At 42.5% G+C, this 18,940-nt stretch overlaps 1 protein-coding gene across 1 annotated transcript; it reads left to right on the forward strand.

Moving 5' to 3' along the window:
* Nucleotides 1–8,158: 8,158 nt before the first annotated feature.
* slc9a1b (solute carrier family 9 member A1b) lies at nucleotides 8,159–18,022 on the forward strand (the record flags this gene model as incomplete). The annotated part of the gene is made up of 12 exons (XM_080859338.1): nucleotides 8,159–8,444; nucleotides 11,345–11,805; nucleotides 13,430–13,680; nucleotides 14,051–14,268; nucleotides 14,574–14,776; nucleotides 15,135–15,224; nucleotides 15,375–15,445; nucleotides 15,818–15,973; nucleotides 16,602–16,713; nucleotides 16,921–17,028; nucleotides 17,131–17,200; nucleotides 17,700–18,022. 12 exons carry the CDS (start codon nucleotides 8,159–8,161, stop codon nucleotides 18,020–18,022), a joined length of 2,349 nt encoding a protein of 782 aa, XP_080715464.1.
* Nucleotides 18,023–18,940: the final 918 nt, after the last annotated feature.

The following is an 18,940-nucleotide window of genomic DNA, read 5'->3' on the forward strand; positions in this document are numbered from 1 at the left end:
TTGTATGCTACTCTGATCATCACAGGGGAAGACTACATGTCTATGTTGTACATATGTCAACATGTCAAACCTTTGTGCCCCTTTAAGATGAGAATGAGCGCATAGGCAGCAGAGTGGTGCAGGACACGTGTCACGCCTGTACTCCCCATCTCTGAGCATTAACATTTCATGGCTAGTCTTGATTATATAAAGATGCCTGCTTATATGAATTTCCCCTGTGACTGACCTGAAGAAGTAGCTTTGACTTCTGTGAATTTTAGATATCCCTGGGTCTTCATAAAAAAAACGTTTTTGTTTTTGTGTGTCGTGTAATCACTCATTTGTTGACATGTGGTGTGTGTGTCTGTATGTGTGTGTGTGTGTGTGTGTGTGTGTGTGTGTGTGTCTCTCACCTCAGCGGCAAGTCTCTGGTGAACTGCAGATGCAGCCACAGATTCGCCCTGTCAACCACATCGCTATGACGATGGCCACGCTGGGATTAGGCATGTCCTGCTACAGCGCCCGGCAGATGGCTGAAAGGGTCCACCTGAAGTAGCCTGTTGCCTGAGACAGCGCCACCTAAAGGCCACTAGAGGACACCTCACCATGCCTACCAGACCATGGGGCGTTCTCAGAACTCAGACCTGCTGCAAGGTTCTGTGAAAGAAATACCCCGAACTGGCAGGGATGATAACCCTACCTGGAATTTTCTACAGGACCACTTTGTCTAACTCCTACTTTTTAATCTTTTCATGTTTTTATATCTTCGACCAGCTCAACTGATAAGAAGGTGGTGTGTCAGCTATGTGGTCAGTGTTTGTATTTAAAACATGTGTTCAGGTAACACACACACCTGTAGCACTTAATGCTGACATTTAAAAAGTAACATTGTCACCATAAACTAAACGAAAAAAAGGAGAAACTTGATAATTGACATAACTAATGTGAAGGAGTGCACCTGACAATGAATATGAAGCTTGATGGATGACGTTCCGTGTTTTTTGTATGTTTGAGTTGGAATGTGCATGTTGGCGAGGAATGAAGTTGTTAAGATGTGTTTTAACAGAGAAGAGGTTCTTGACAAGTGTTTTGAAGGAAAAGTGAAAGTCCTACTCCTGTGAAAGATGTTTGTTCTGTCTAATGCTTTAACATGGAGATGTCTCTATGCATGAGATCATTTTAATGATACTTGACATATAAACATTATTTTCTCACCACATACATAACAATAACAAGCCATAGTTTATCACATTCAAATTATAATATAAGACTTCTTCAATAGATCTTCAATACTTAAGTCCTCACACTGTCATGATAAGCATTCACGACTTACATTGTCAAACTCATCATAAGGATAGCACTTGCAGCACCGTGTAGACCAGGGGTGTCAAACTCGTTTCAGTTAAGAGGCCACATACTGCCCACTTTGATCTCAAGTGGGCCGGACCAGTAAAATCATCAAAAAGCATAATAACGCATATAATGACAATATTTCTCTATGTTTAAATCATTGGTGAAGGTTTTTGGATGATAAACCCTATTTTAAGGTCTTTCTAATATATCACAAACATAAAGACATCAGCCCACTGTTTATGGCTCTCCTCCGCATATTCCCTCGCCTTGCGACGCGTTTGGCGTCTGCAGAGGAGCAGACATCGCATTTACGCTGTTTTTAAAGCCATTACTGGACCGTTTAAAAACGTTGGTACTCATAAACTTCCATATTCTTAACAGACATTCTGATTCACAACCCTTGACAGAAACAAGTGCAATTTCATATTGCAAATGAGACTGCAATATGCAGTGGAAGGATCCAAAACATTAAGATAAACAACGAAGTGGACACATCAATAATCGATGCAAAAGCATAGGTCTCAATCAAAAACATTAGAAACCCTACGACCTCTTCATTTGATACAACCAGCTCCCCCTTGCATACTAGTCATGTTCTTTCACCGCTGGGTAAGATCTGTATATAATATTTCAAACTAGCTAATTACCTTCAAAGATTCTTTATGTTTAGTCTTTATTCCGTCTCTGGCGAGAAAATCTGGGGAGGTATCCATCTAGCATATAGCTAGGGTGGTGACAATCTACATTAACATTAACATTTTGACGGTAATATTAACATTTTATTTCATATTAACACATTTGTTGGAGAGACTAGTTATATACTAGTAGTGGTAATAATACTAATTGACATGTACCATAACTGTTCAGGGATGTTCTCTCAACTAGATAGTTAGCTAGATAGCAAAGTTCGCTAGCTAGCTGCTAGCTGCAAGCAGCTTCATTTACTGTTAGATATGTGTAATGTTAGTTTAACAGTGCGGCCCCCAGTGGACTGATTAGGTATTGCAGCGACTTTTTTTTTGCAATTTATGTCTTTCTTTTCACACTAAAGCAAAGTCATCCGACGGGCCGAGCTGGACACCCTGGTGGGCCTGATCCGGCCCGCAGCTTCATTTACTGTTAGTTATGGTTCTCAGTGTAATGTTAGTTTAACAGTGCGGCCCCCAGTGGACTGATTAGGTATTGCAGCGACTTTTTTGCAATTTATGTCTTTCTTTTCACACTAAAGCAAAGTCATCCGACGGCCTGATCCGGCCCGCGGGCCGTATGTTTGACACCCCTGGTGTAGACGGAATAATACTGTGCGCCGTACTGTTTTTAAACTGTGAATAAAGTTTTCTTCAAAATTGAATTCTGTCGCTATGATTTTGTTAAGCAAAACTGAGGATGCTGATGTCCATTTCTTTTAGTCCATCTTTCTATGTATCTGGCCTGACGGTGTGTAATTCAGTATCAGGGTCCATATTGTTGCTCCATATTGTTGCTTGTATATTTCATTATAAAATCAGGGGCAGTGTTGGCTAGTCCTGTATGATGGAGGAGAGTTACATGATCATATCAACCTCTCTCTAATGGAAGCTCTTTGAAGCACTTATGTAACTATATATGAACACTGCAGGGGTGTTGTGTTTGGGCACTGATGTGAGGGGGTGTCGCAGGGACTCATATTGTCTCTTGAATGGATGGTAGCACAGTCTAAAAGGGTTAATTCATGTGGAAGTAATGTTTAAAAGCAGTACAGTTATATGTCTTCCTGAGGCCGGGTTGGCTGCGTGAGGGAGCCAAGGCCTGAAACTCAAAAATAAATGTACATTTAGCAGACGCTTTTATTCAAAGAGACTTACAAGTTTGTATATACAGTACTGTGCAAAAGTTTTAGGCAGGTGTGAAAAAATGCTGTAAACTAAGAATGCTTTCAAAAATGTAAGTGTTAACAGTTTATTTTCATCAATTCTTCATAAATTAACAAAATGCAGTGAAGGAACAGAAGAAAATTCTAAATTAAATCAAAATTTGGTGTGACCACCCTTTGCCTTCAAAATAGCATCAATTTTCCAGATACACTTGCGCACAGTTTTTGAAGGAACTCGGCTGGTAAATTGTTCCAAACATCTTGGAGAACTAACCACAGATCTTCTGTGGATGTAGGCTTCCTAAAATTCTTCTGTCTCTTCATGTAAACCCAGACAGACTCGATGATGTAGAGATCAGGGCTCTGTGGGGGTCATACCATCACTTGCAGGACTTTCTGTTCTTCTATAAGCTGAAGATAGTTGTTAATGACATTGGCTGTATGTTTGGGGTTATGTTCCTGCTGCAGAATACATTTGGTGCCAATCATACGCCTCCCTGATGGTATTGCATGATGGATTAGTATCTGCCTGTATTTCTCAGCATTGAAGACTCCATTCATCCTGACCAAATTTCCAACTCCACTTGCAGAAATGCAGCCCCAAACTGGAAAGGAACCTCTACCATGCTTCACTGTTGCCTGCAGACTCTCATTATTGTACCTCTCTCCAGCCCTTCGGCGAACAAACTGCCTTCTTCTGCAGCCAAATATTTCTAATTTTGACTCATCAGTCCAGAGCACCTTCTGCCATGTTTCTGCACCCCAGTTTCTATGTTTTCGTGCTTAGTTCAGTCACTTGGCCTTGTTTCCTTGTCGGGGTAGAGCTTTTTGGCTGCAACTCTTCCATGAAGACCACTTCTGGCCAGACTTCCCCGGACAGTAAATGTCTGTACCTGGGTACCACTGGTTTCTGCCAGTTCTGAGCTGATGCCACTGCTTGAAATCTTCCGATTTCGAAGGTAAATAAGCTTGATGGGTTTTTCATCAGCTGCATTAAGTTTCCTTGGCTGACCACTGCGTCTACGATCCTCAACGTCTTCTTCAAAAGAGCTTGAACTGCACATTTTGAAACCCCTGTCTGCTTTGAAATCTTTGTCTGGGAGAGACCCTGCTGATGCAGTATAACTACGTTGTGTCTTGTTGCTGTGCTCAGTCTTACCATGTAAATGGATAAAAAATAAACATTTATTGTTTACATTTTTCAAAGCATTCTTAGTTCATAGCATTTTTTCACACCTGCCTAAAACTTTTGCACAGTACTGTACATTTTACATCTACACTGACAGGAGCAATTAAGGGTTTAGTGCCTTGCTCAAGGACGCTTCGATAGTGGGAATCGAACTAGCAACCTTCTGATTACTTTACGATTCTCTACCTCCTGAACCACTGTCGCCCATACCTCAGGCTTTGCCTTTGTTTGGTGTGTGTGTCTGCATCTGCGAACCACTCACAAGAACATGGTTGTAAAAGATTATGTTAAAATGCATTTCATTTTCACAGAGGTCCACTACATAGATGTTTGTTTTTTTATTGCTGTTTTCAACGTTGAGCTGAATCTCAAACCTCCCATACCAGTTACAACTCTGCACAACTCTTCTAACAGTTTTCTTCATTGGTGATCTAATAAGGTTTGATGAAAAAAATATTGATTGTATCAAAAGAATGAATCATTACATTTACATTCATCTACATTTAGCAGAGGCTTTTTAGACGTAGAGAACAGTCAAGCTACGAGCAATAGATACCTAGTGTAACAATAAATACTATTTAACATAAGAAATAGAAAAAGAAATGCAGGAATGTAGCTACTGTAAGTGCAAGTTAAGTACTAGTAGAAGTGCAAGTTAGGAAGGGAAGTGCTCTCGGAAGAGTTGGGTCTTCATGAGCTTCTTAAAGGTAGAGAGAGACTCCCCTGCTCTAGTGCTAGGCAGCTCGTTCAACCAACGTGGTACTACGAATGAGAATAGTCTAGATTGCCGTACTTGCACAGACGGCAGTGCTAAACGACACTCATTAGACGAGCGCAGCATCCTGGGGGGAACATTTGCCGTTAAAAGAACAAACAAACCTCTCCAATCTGACCTATTGCAAATATGATCTGTATTACCCAGGCCTGATCTGGTCAGGTCCCCATGAATCCGCCTCTTTGTCTAATTGCTGTAACACAAGACTTCATGGGACTCCTGGCACAAAAATGACAGAGTTGTTTTGGTATGATGTCCACTGCCTGTGTCTGTTGGCCTCTGCTTGTGATTTACCTAGCAAGTCCACCATCAAGGATCTCCGTAACTCAAACAGGCATTCCTCAATAGTTAATGGTGACATGGTTCCTCAATTTCATCTATGTGAAGCATTTATTATTATTATTATTATTATTATTATTAATAATATTATTATAATTATTATTATTATTTATTCTCTGAGGCGCAGTCAGTTTCATCATGAGGAGCTATAGTTTTGTATAGTTATAGCTGAGTTTTAAAAAGTTACAAAATCCTTGAGAAAAAAAAAGAAAAAAATGTTTATTGAGTCTTTAAGCATCACTGCCCCTCAAAGAAATATATGTAAGGGATAATGTAGGCTAGAACACAGGTCATTATCGGGAAAATAAGCCCTGATAGGTCGAACAGCACGCAAAGCTAATTCGAAATTAAAATTAAGGTCCGTAGACATCCATCCTTTGTATTTGTCTAAAAATGTCTCTTTCAAAAATATCTCTAAAATTATGAAAAAAACCTTTTCTTTTTGTTTGTTTGAGCGTTACTTGTCTCTCAAGTAAACTAATGTATTGATGGTGACAACAGGTGTAGGGTGGTTGTAACTAGTTTGGATGCTAATACCTTTCCACACACACTACAGAAGCAAAAGATGCACATATTGCCTTGAAAAACATGAGGGAAGATCTGATTGGAGGTAAGCCCTGGTCCATCCATTCCTGTTACACATGCCTGGACACTCTGAGGGCAGTCATGTTTACACAGAGGCACCATGGGAGATCACCCGGAATGTTTGGGATGTTCCTCGCTGCAGTAAGAACTGGGTGGATGTTTGGAATTCAGGATACTGGGGGAACAGAGTATTCAACAAGTTCTTACTCAGTGCATTTTTATTCTTATTCCATTGGTTCTTCTCCCGCCGAATTCAAATTTAGAAAATATACTCTCACTATGGGCAAAAGCAATCATTTCCCTTCAAGAATCTCAGCATTTATTGGTGGAGTAATATCCTAACCTCCTGGATATGTTACTCTTCCCTTGACAAAGTTGGCATATGATAAAAGCTCCACAAAAGTAAAGAACCTTCTCCCTATTATTTAATAAGCTCTGAGCACATTAATGCGGTATAACACCTTCCCATATGGTAAAATGCATACAAAATATTGCAATATACATTTACAATCATGTGACATATTACCTAAGGTTCACTTTTATTATGCACAGACCCAGTCAGTTGTGGAGCGCTTCTGAACTGCATGGACGGTTTTGAACGTGGCCATCTTCCCACCCTTGTCATCCAGTGTGTGTTCATCTGTGAAGTCCCATTAGTGTGTGAATGAGTAATGTTTGGTTAGGCAGAGACTCAAACGCCTGTTGTCCATAATGAAAAGCGGAGAGCCGAACAGGAAGTACGGCTCCAGGGACAAATCCCACTATCTCTGGCGCCAAAATTGTGAGCTGTACAGGAAAGGAAACAGACCCCTCACGTCTCACTCCAGGCTACTGTCTCTCACTAGTAAAACATGTTTATTTAATCCGCATTCCCCACTACTGATCACTCTGCGTCACACTCTTCTTCCACTCACTCCTATGTATTGGTACACACATCTTCAGCAGAGGGTTCTTAACTGACTTGACAAGGTGACATGGATGATATGCATGTCTGTCATTCTGCTATTACCATTTCAAATGTGCTGATTCACTTGTGAGAACAACAGAGTATGCACTGTTGGGGATGTTTAGATAATGTAATTCTGCATATTAGGGAAGTTAAAAGATTAATATTAGGGCCTGCATATTAAAAAAAAAAACATAATTGTCAAAACTATACATAAACTTCATAAAGCATCAACTCCTTTCAAGTGCATTAGACAACTCATAGGAATGGTACGGTCATGTTATCCATGTCACCTGTTAAGAGACTGAATAAATGGATAACCGTGACAGCAGGGACTTTTATGTTCAACCGCCGTTTGCTTTCATTAAAAGTTAAAGTAAGTAGATCTCTACCGACGTCTTGCGGTAAATATTGGTACTGTATACATCATCGTTGTCATCACCAACATCACCACACGTCATCGGGTAGTGACTCGAGTAGAATATTATATCTCTTTCTACTTGATGGTAAGAAAACGCCTTACTGCCTGTGATAATCACAGGCTTGTTTATACAAACTGTCAAGTGGGATATTGGTATGTGTTGGGTTGGAAGCTCCTATACAGTGACGTAGGCGCTCACGCTTCTCACGTTATTTTCAACCAGACGATATACAGGCCATGAGAATGCCATAATTTGATCTAGTGACGTTATTTTTTTTAAATAAACTTCCTCTCGCCATCTTAAACCTGTAGAAAGGTATATAAAGACAAGTCAACCTAAAATCCAATATATCCAAAAGGACAGAAAACCGCTAGTGGACAGATCAAATGTGGTGCTTATACGTGATAGACACGGTTTTATATGTCATCTAATTAATTTTTTGTAAAGAGACAGTAAGTAGGCCTATACTGAGCTTATCTTTCAGTCTGTGGGGTCAACCATAATCTTTTTCAGAATGAGGACTCTGTAGCGTTGACGTTTTCTGACCTACTCATCGAGCCAACCGCCAGACAGTCTCATTCTACGTCGATCGATGTGCGTAAAAGAGCGCGGCCTCACCTGTTCCAGTGGCTCGGTGATTTCCGCCCAGTGGTGTCATACGCATCTTTATCGTGTTGTTTAGAATGAAGAACTAAGTTCAACTTCCAGAGTCGTTGCGATGCCAGCGCTTTTAGGAGGTGCCGGCATTCCACACCATTCCCCGGGGCTGAGATGGAGTCTCCTTGTGGTGGTATTAATTCTGTCTGTCATGGCAAGCTCCGCGGCTGCATCCGCCGCCGGTACCGGCCAGGGAAACGGCACGACTTCCCACACCGATTCCAAAACTAACGGCACAAGTCATCATTCGAAAAAGGCTTTTCCAGTCCTCTCTGTCAATTATGACTATGTTCGGATGCCCTTTGAGATATCTTTATGGATATTACTTGCTTCATTAATGAAATTAGGTAAGTAAATTAAGTTTTTCGCTTCGGAAATGTTCCTTGGTGATTGTTGTATCATTGCTGATAATGTGGGATTTGTAGGCTGTTAATTTCCTTATCGTCACGCAATTACGTCACGTCGTCGTGCAGATCATTAAAAGCTAATATTAGCGTTGCACTTCATAAAGTTCTAATGAGTGCACCCGTTTGAAGTAGAATGCACATATAAATTAGTAAAATTTGCACTGCTGTGCGTAATTATTATGCACTAAAGGTAAACGTTTTCACCATCCTTGGGACCGAGTGTATGAGTGTGTAATACTGCTAGTCCTCAAAGTTTTACATTTTTTTTTTTTTTTTTTTAATAAATTGACACTGTGTAATGAGGTAACATCGGTATCCAATAATTGACTAGTGCAAATCTTTCAGATTCTCTTACAAGCTTGTTATTAGTTTCAGGCTTTTTCAGATCAGGGACCTGTCTTTCTATTGTTTAAGTTGGCATTTTCCTGATCTATTTGGTTACTAAATGCATTGGCCTTAGGGGCTTATCTGGGTGGTGTGCCTGGTGTTTTGCCTGATAAGAGTGCCAAAAAGATACACATAAGCGCTGGTTGCGTACTGTATCAGTGAATGCCCAGTGCAGCAATACACAGAAACCCCTCAACCCAGATTAAACATCTAATCAAACTGTAAGGCTGTGCCCTCGAAAGACTGCAATTTGTAAACATGCCACACTGCTTGTAATGGTTTTAGGGTTGTCCCATATCTATTCTGTGTAGTCCCTGAGCATAGATCCTCCTTCTCTTTCTCCTACACTACTTTCTCACATACAGTGGGTTAAATAAGTATTGAACATGTCACTATTTTTCCAAAGGTGCTATTGACATGACATTTTCACCAGATGTTGGGAACAACCCAGGTAATCCAAACATACAAAGGAACCAAAACAAATTAGTTCAGAAATTAAGTTATGTCTAATAATGTGAAATGACACAGGGAAAAAGTATTGAACACGCTTACTGATATTTATTTAATACTTTGTACAAAAGCATTTGTAGGTAATGACAACTTTTAGACACTTCCTGTATGGAGAAACTAGTTGTATGCATTGCTCAGGTGTGAGTATGGACCATTCTTCCACATAAACTGTCTTCAAATCTTGAAAGTTCCCTGGGCCTCTTCTATGAACTCCAATCTTCAGTTCTTTCCATAGATTTTCAATTGGATTCAAGTCAGGTGATTGGCTAGGCCATTCTAGCATCTTTATTTCCTTTCTCTGAAACCAATTGAGAGTTTCCTTGGCTGTTCATTGCCTAGCTGAAATGTCCACCCTCGTTTCATCTTCATCATCCTGAGATGGATGGTAGATGGCAGCAGATTTGATTAAGAATGTGTTGGTACATTTTTCCATTCACCCTTCCTTCAATTGTATGGCGTTTGCTAGTACCGTATGCTGAAAAGCAGCCCCACACCATGATGTTCCCACCTCCAGACTTCACTATTGGGATGATGTGCAATGCCATTTCCTTCCTTTCCATTCTCCTCCAAACATGGTTTGCATTATGGCATCCTAAGAGTTTAATTTAGCTCTCATCTGACCAGACTATATTCTCCCAGTATTTCACAGGCTTGTACAAATGTTGTGCAGCAAACTTCAAATGCTTCAACATGCTTTTTCTTAAGCAATGGAGTCTTGCGTGGTGAGCATGCATACAGGCCATGGTGGTTGAGTGCATTACCTATTGTTTTCTTTGAAATAATTGTACCTGCTAATTCCAGGTCTTTCTAAAGCTTTCCACAAGTGGTCCTTGGCTCTTGGACAACTCTGATCATTCTTTTTACTCCTCTGCAAATGTGAGAAATCTTGAAATCCTGCGAGGAGCACTTGGTCATGACCAGTTTATGGTCAAATTATGTTCTTTCCACTTCCGGATAATGGCCCCAACAGTGCTTACTGGAACAATAGGAAGTTTAGAAATGCGTCCGTACACAATTGCATCAGTATGTTTTGCAACAATAAGGTTGCTAAGGTGTTGAGAGACCTCTTTACTTTTACCCTTCATGAGATGTTTCTTGTGTGACACCTTGGTAATGATACACCTTTTTTTCCCAATTTCCCAATGAAACAGCTGATATTAATTTGCACTGACAAGGGGCCTGATTGCTTTCTAATTACTGATAGATTTCAGCTGTTGTCTTGGCTTTCCATGTCTTTTTGCACTTTCCCTTCTTCATGTGTTCAATACTTTTCCCTGTATCATTTTAAATTATTACCGTAATATATTTTGTGAACTCATTTGTTTTGGTTTCTCTGAATGTATGGATTACTTGGGTTGTTACCAACATCCGGTGAAAATGTCATGACAGTAGCACCTTTGAAAATATATTTACTGAGAAAAATGGTGACGTGTTCAATACTTATTTTACCCGCTGCAGGTCTTATGCAACAATTTGACACCATGGTACCATCCTCAAATTCATTTTGACAACATATAGTCATGTTAAGGACAGATAAACACCGGTGTCTTTCCCACTAGCCATCCAGGATATGCCATGTAGTTCTGTGTAACGGGCTGTAATATCCTGCAAAAATGAAGAAAAGCTTTCCAGCATGACAGTGCCAGCTATACTGTCAAAAGACACCAGTAAGTGTGTTGGCAAGCTTCTATCAGTGTCAACTGGGCTGCTGGTGGTGTTTGCAAGGTTTTTGCATGCCTTTTGGGTAGTGAGCTTGCTAGTTTTGGAATCGAACTCCTTATTGCTGCCTTAATGTCTAATAAGGTTTTAGTGGTCTCCCATTATGTTCCATTACGTCCCATTAGTTCTGTCTTCACTCAGCTCTGTAATGACTCCATTATTGTTAGACACCCCCCTGTGTTAACCTGTCTTTTGTCATCGCTGTTCTCCCTCCTCCCCGTCAGGCTTCCACCTGGTCCCACGGCTGTCTGCTGTGGTTCCAGAGAGCTGCCTACTCATCGTGGTGGGTCTGCTGGTGGGCGGCCTCATGAAGCTGGTGGGCGAGAACCCGCCCGTCCTCGACTCCAAGCTCTTCTTCCTATGCCTGCTGCCGCCCATCATCCTGGACGCCGGCTACTTCCTGCCCATCCGCGCCTTCTCCGAGAACGTGGGCACCATCCTGATGTTCGCCGTGATAGGGACGCTGTGGAATGCCGCCTTTACGGGTATGGTGCTGTATGGAGTGTGCCAGGCGGAAGGCGGGGAGCTGAAGGAAGTCGGCCTACTGGCATGCCTGCTGTTTGGCTCCATCGTGTCGGCGGTAGACCCGGTGGCGGTGCTGGCTGTGTTTGAAGAGATCCACATCAACGAGCTGCTGCACATCATCGTGTTTGGAGAGTCACTGCTCAATGATGCCGTCACTGTGGTGAGTATGCCTCCTTACTGAACGTCAGGGTGAGCTAATGGTCCAAACCTGTCAAATATGTATCTCACCGTTACCTAAAAGTGTAGGTGGTAAACAGGAATTCAAAAGTTAAGACATTAGGCTACTCAATGACTGTTTACATGGGAATGAGGGAACCTTTAGAGTGATGAGGTGTATGGGCTGTGATGTCATAACCAGAGTGGCTACTTGTCCAGGAATGTGATAAAGGGAATAGTTGGCAAGGAGTGTGGCACGGGGAAGGACAAGTCAATGTGAGTATTCAACCAAAGATGCCAAACGAGGGGGGGGTATCTCTTACTAGGGACATGCATGACTCCCGCTGGTCCCAGACCTCCAGGGCGGGATTCATTTTGATTGCAGGGTGCAGGTGGGAAGAATGAGGGATGTAACATATGCGTTGTTTACGGAAACATTGATGCTTTTGTAAGATGTCCCAGCGATAATAACCCTCAGGTTTTAGAACGCTTTGTTGTAACAAGTTTCAAGTAGTTGCAGCTCGTCTCGTAGCAAATCTTCGATCTGAACTGACCTTTATAGCCAAACACCAGGGCACATCTTCAAAGCTAATAGAAACTTAACAAGTCCCTTAACCATGATTTCGTCCTTATCAATGTATATATCTGTACAGGATGTCTGTATGTATGTACAAGATGTCTATGTATGTACAGTCTGTAGAAAAACCCATTCAGAGGGTTTCCGTGCTGGGAGTAATGCTGCCTTATGCTGTGTTTAATTTATGGATTAATCACCCACGCGCACCAGCTGGGCCACTGTAGAGTCAGCCAGAGTGAACCACGCTTACGGCCACGATCGATGACTCATTAAACGTGACACAGCACTTGTCTGTTCTAGCACCCAGTGGGGCTGGGTGAATGAACGCGATTCTTGTAGATGCAAATCTGACCTGTGTCAGATTATGTCTGATGAAGTTGACAGGCAGCCCAGATTATAGCCAGAGGAGTTTCTCTGGAGTGTCCTTCGTTACCTGCCAGTTTAGGCGATGACAAAGTTGACTTGATAATGTGGCTGTTATTGTGGAAGTTCGATAGGTTATGTAGATGAAGCAGATATAAATGCAAGAAAGCACCTCTGTTTTCCCCACAGGAAAAGATGTGATTGATTATCTCTCCACTCAGTCTATTAAATGTGATTTATTATCTCTGCTCAGCCTGACAGTTTAACTCTTGTAAGCCAATTGTTTTTTTGAATTAGCACTCCTGTAAGCAGTCCAGCAGGCCTCCAGAGGCATGAGCAGATGGCAGTGCCGTAAAGGAATTTGCAGAAGAAGATACTGAAAACCTTTTCCAGACAGGGAATAATTGTACAGTTGATTTGTTTATCATGTCACTGTTGTATAGGAGGTCTGTGAGTCACTGTGTGGAGGTTGAAGGGAACTATATAACTAAGTACTAGAATCCAAATGATAGAAACAAAACCCTTTATGTCATAATGGTGCAGAGAAGTCGTGAGAATGACCTGAGGCGGGATGTTGGTATGGCAACAAAAATGGCTCATGTAGTGCACTAGGCCCTGATGTCACTGTGGTGTGGAGGTTCCAGATAGGACCTCTGTAGGGCATCTCTTACTCTTTTGTCTGTTCCAGGTCCTCTACCATCTGTTTGAGGAGTTTTCCAACGCGGGAATGGTGACCCTGGCGGACGCCTGTCTGGGTGTTGTCTGCTTCCTGGTGGTGTCGCTGGGTGGGATCCTTGTGGGCGCCATCTACGGGGTCCTGGGGGCGTTCACCTCGCGCTTCACCTCGCATACGCGTGTCATCGAGCCGCTTTTCGTCTTCCTCTACAGTTACATGGCCTACCTGTCAGCCGAGGTGTTCCATCTGTCCGGCATCATGGCGTACGTTTGCATACTCTCTCCGTGCGATGCTAAATTCATATACAGATACATTCATACATGTTAGAAGGGAAATATAACAATGTATTTTATTGGAAGTGCCTTAGTGTGTTTAACTCACAAGGTCATACTGCAGTATAGCATATGAACCAATGGTGTGGCAGAAATTCATGGAAGCTCTTCATTCATTAATTCATTCATACATTCTTTCATCACAAACAAGAGAGGAACATTCCAGTTGAAATGAAGAACAATTCTCACTAGGTGTGCAAATGAACATAAGCATACAAATAAGCAACTCTCCACAGACTAAGTTTTATATCAGGAGATATTTCAGAACTAATGTTTCAAAAAATTGTCCCCTCTCTTGTAGTCTGATTGCGTGTGGGGTGGTGATGCGGCCGTATGTGGAGGCTAATGTGTCCCACAAGTCCTACACCACCATCAAGTACTTCCTGAAGATGTGGAGCAGTGTGAGCGAGACGCTCATCTTCATCTTCCTGGGCGTGTCCACAGTGGCAGGGCCTCACGAGTGGAACTGGACCTTCATCATTGTCACTGTCTTCCTCTGCCTCCTCTCTCGTGTGCTCGGTGAGTGTGACCTATTTAAATTTTTTTGTATTTGTCATCTGGACATTAGTATAAGACTAATAATAACAGATTTCAGAGTACAGATAAAGCACAATGCAATATCCACAGGCACTGGAGGAGATGTTTCTTTATTCTAATGTTGAACGACTTGGTATCCTCTAAGTTATAAAGATGAATGGAAGCTAGAGATGATCTAATCATGTTGAAATGGTTGGTTGTAGTTTGTTTTATTGTGTTTTTTCACTCCGTCCTCTAGAATGTGGATTATATTTTTAAACTCTGTGTGTGTCTCATTTTGTTTACAGGAGTGATTGGCTTAACCTTAATCATCAACAGATTTCGTATTGTGAAGTTGACCTGTAAAGACCAGTTCATAGTGGCGTATGGCGGCCTGCGGGGGGCGATAGCGTTCTCTTTGGTGTACCTGCTGTCTCCCGAGCACTTTACCAAGAAGAACATGTTCCTCACAGCCATCATCACAGTGGTCTTCTTCACTGTGTTCGTCCAGGTGAATAGTATTGGCCACCACATCAAATATAAGACCAAAGACTTATGCATTAGAAATGGCCCTTTCATTTAGCTTCCTTTGAGTTGCAGAGACCTACATGTTGATGATGGGTCTGTCATGGTGTTCAGATGGTGGATGCCATTGTGGTGTCATCATAGATATGCCGTGTAATCAACTGAGCTGCCAGCTCATAAACTTAAACATTATTTATATTGTATATTATGTATTTATTTAACACCGTGGTGTTGCTTCTCTCTGTTATCAAAAGTATTGAATCAACAAAGACTGAAAGTTGAAACAACACATATAAAGGTTGAAGGTGGAGGCTGTAAACTACAGCTCTCTTCTCTCTCTGCAGGGGATGACCATCCGGCCCCTGGTGGAGCTGCTGGCTGTGAAGAGGAAGAAGGAGACCAAGCACTCCATCAATGAAGAGATCCACATTCAGGTGAGCCCCTTTGGTCTGCAGCGGCCAGCAAGTAGGGCATCCACATTGCCGTTGGTAAGTGTAGTATAATAACTGGTGACATGTATGATAAATGGATCTGAATGACGCCCATTTTCTTTTTTCCTCTGTTTCACCCATCGTGTGTTTTAGTTCCTGGATCATTTACTCGGGGGCATTGAGGATGTGTGTGGACATTGCGGGCACCACCACTGGAAGGACAAGTATGTATCCCCCAGTGTAATACACACTCCACTCCACAGGAAATGTGCAGAAATGCTTTTTTTGGAAGGCTCTTGTGTCAAATTTGATTTGCTGTTCTTAAATCCCCCCCCCCCAGAATTACTGCACACTGTTGCTTTAATGAGGCTCAATGTCCTTCAGTGAGCGTACTGTCCTTTGTGATACTCAATGTCCTTCAGGATGCATACTACCCTTCATGATGTCTAAGACACCACATAATGCAAAGGACAAATGGTTGTCATTTGTGCTTGTTTTAAAAGGGCCTTGTGTATTGTGTGCTGTACTTCAGTGGTCCTTTTTGTTGGCTGTTCATAAATCCTTCCCTTGTCTCTCTCCCCCCCCCCCCCCCCCAGGCTAAGTCGTTTTAACAAGGCCTATGTAAAGAGGTGGCTGATAGCGGGTGAGCGCTCCATGGAGCCACAGCTCATCTCCTTCTACCACAAGCTGGAGCTCAAGCAGGCCCTCATGATGCTGGAGGGCGGCAGCACGTACACTAACGTTTCCATGCAGTACGTTTGTGTTCGTGTGTGTGTGTGTGGGGGTGTGTCAGACTGTGAATGGGATCTCTGCTGCATCAATACTTGATAATGTGATGTAGGTGTGTTTGTTGGGGTTCAAGGTGTGTGTATTGTATGTGTGTGTGTGTGTGTGTATGTGTATTTGTGTGTATTTGTGTGTGTGTGTGTTTGCTCAGCTTCTGAGGATAAAAGAGCTGTCAGGATGTAATCACATCTATTTAAACTTATCAATGTTAACGTCTGCAGAACCTTGGGCAGCAGTTGCTATTCATTTGACAATTTGATACTAAATAATGTAAATCAGTGATGAGGAATACTGAAATATACTAAACAGACATATAGATACTGTCAAATAAATATGCTAATTCATAATAGTAAATGAAGAAAAGGTTCTATACCCAAAAATGTAACTAAAATAAGATTTTAGTTTTTCTTAGAGTGTGTGTGTTATGTTGTATTGTGTACCTATGCTGTGTTCCCCTTGGGTAATTCTGCTGCAGAGGTGAACTTTGAGTTGATGGTAAAGGCCCAAGCTGATCAAAAGATATGAGCCTGACCCGTGTGTGTGTGTGTGTGTGTGTGTGTGTGTGTGTGTGTGTGTGTGTGTGCGTGCTTGCAGGAATATCCAGCCCAAGAGGCCGGTTCCAGAGCGTGTTCCCCGGATGTCTAGAGGTCGTGAGGAGGAGGTCAGAAAGATCCTCAGGGCCAACCTGCAGAACACCAGACAAAGGGTGAGATGACATTCCATGGAAACAAACACACACACACAAACAGATAGACCGTGATGTAAATAGGCTGTATGCAGTTATTCTCTTATTCTGTTTTCTTTCTCCTGTATGTTTGACCTCTCTCTCTCTCTCTCTCTCTCTCTCTCTCTCTCTCTCTCTCTCTCTCTCTCTCGCTCTCTCGCTCTCTCTCTGTGTTTGTGTGTGCTGCAGCTCCGCTCCTACAGCAGGCACACTTTATTTGAAGACCCTCTGGAGGGAGAGGAGGAGGACTATAGTGAGGCCCAGATGAGGAAGCAAAGAGTCGAGATTCACAGAAGGGTAGGCCAAAAACACACACACACACACACACTTTCACGTGCTGGACGTCACTCTTGTCTTGTGCACATGTGTGCTTAGATGTTTGTGTTTGACGTCCTACAGATGAGTCATTACATGACAGTTCCAGCTAAACAGAATTCCCCACCCGCCAGGAGAGTGCGGTTTGAGTCAGGTGAGACACTCTAACCCCTACATTTCATTCAGCGTGTGTGTGTGACGTGCTGTTGGTTTACTGAGTCACATTGTTTGTAGCCTCATGGAGCTCCTTGAGATATGTTGGAAGTTTTTCACAGACAACAATATAAGCACTGTTACATGTTGGCATTACCAGGAATTCCAATAATATCCCATGAAATCAATAGCAAGGCGAGTAGGTGACTGAAAGTAGTGTGATTAGTAAGTCATTTCCTGTTTATTTATCTCTGGAAAATCTATGTATCTTTACAAGTGTTTTGTAACCCCCCCCCCCCCCATTTTTCCTCCTGTGAGGCGCATAGTGTTACTTCCTGGTATGAAATGCGCTGTACAAATAAAGTTCGAGTGATTTGACCTTACAAATAAAGTTTAATTAATTGACCGCACAAATAAAGTTTGATTGATTAACTGTACAAATAAAGATTAATTAATTGACCGTACAAATAAAGTTTTAATTGCAAACCTCGCCCTTGCAGACAACCAGGTGTTTGGCTCCACGCCTGCCTCGACCCCAAGCTCCAGGTTCCAGGTGTCGGTGGTGCCGTCCATCCAGGTGACCCGAGCCCCCATGGCCCGCATGGAGCAGCTGTCGCAGGAGTCCGTCAGCCTGGTGGACGAATTGTCACAGCAGCAGGACTCTGAAAGGGGAGGGGCCTACAGCAGTGATGGTAGCCTGGGGGCGGAGCTAAGTGTGCCGCACGGCGAGTCAGACCACCTGAGGTTGCCGCGTTGCTTTAGCGACCCCGGACCCAACAAGATGGAGGAGGAGGAGGAAGAGGAGGAGCACTTTGTGTCTTGATGCTAGGGAGGTGTGTGTGTGTGTGTGTGTGTGTGTGTGAAGGAGAGAGTGTGTGCATCTGTGATGGGGCAAATGTATTGACGAATACAAATATCTCACACACAGTCCAACAAATGCACAACAAGCACAGCATTACAAAAAATTGAAGAGCAAGGAAGCACTCTTGTTATGTTTTCACATATTGTTTGTGCGTGTGCGCGTGCGCGTTTTTGTGAGGCTCTTTAACTGCACTGATGTTTTATCTCATGTCCTGTTGTGGGGAAATAATGAGTCTGTCTGTGTGTCTGATCATGCTAAAATGGCGGCTCCTACAATGATTGTGGTGCTTTAGAACAGTACAAGAGCCAAATGCTTCAAACTACACTTCCCATGATGCATGACCTGTGTTTGTGATTCTCAAATAGCAAAGCACATCCTCAGGGACTCTATAAATATATTTGTGTGTGTGTGTGTGTGTGTGTGTGTGTGTGTGTGTGTGTGTCTACTTTGTGTGGCTTTTTGTGAATGAGCACACGGTGGGTGTGGATGGCTGTAGCCTACAGATATGCATGACCGTTACCCTCATACTCACCACGTCACAGATATGCATATGATATGCATTTACCTTTATTCGCAAAGCAGATGTTTGTGAAAAGTTCTCTTTGCCTAAAATTCAAATAGGCACAGTGGTAATGAACCAGTTGCCAGTGTGCTTTTGAACGCAGAGAAACGGCAAACTTTGAGGTACTGCTGTTAGTCAGTGCTAATATTGATAATACCTCGGCTGTAGCAGGCAGATGTCTCCACCATGTCATCTGCTTCCTGTCATTATCCTGAGAAAGAGTTTCACTGTGTAACAGAATCCTCAGCTAAATCCACGCTAAAGCGCACATGGCCTTGCTTAAAAGAAATACGCACAAGTGTCCTCATGCCAAGCTA

This window comes from Sprattus sprattus (assembly GCF_963457725.1).
Source record: "Sprattus sprattus genome assembly, chromosome: 20".
Classification (NCBI taxonomy): domain Eukaryota; kingdom Metazoa; phylum Chordata; class Actinopteri; order Clupeiformes; family Clupeidae; genus Sprattus; species Sprattus sprattus.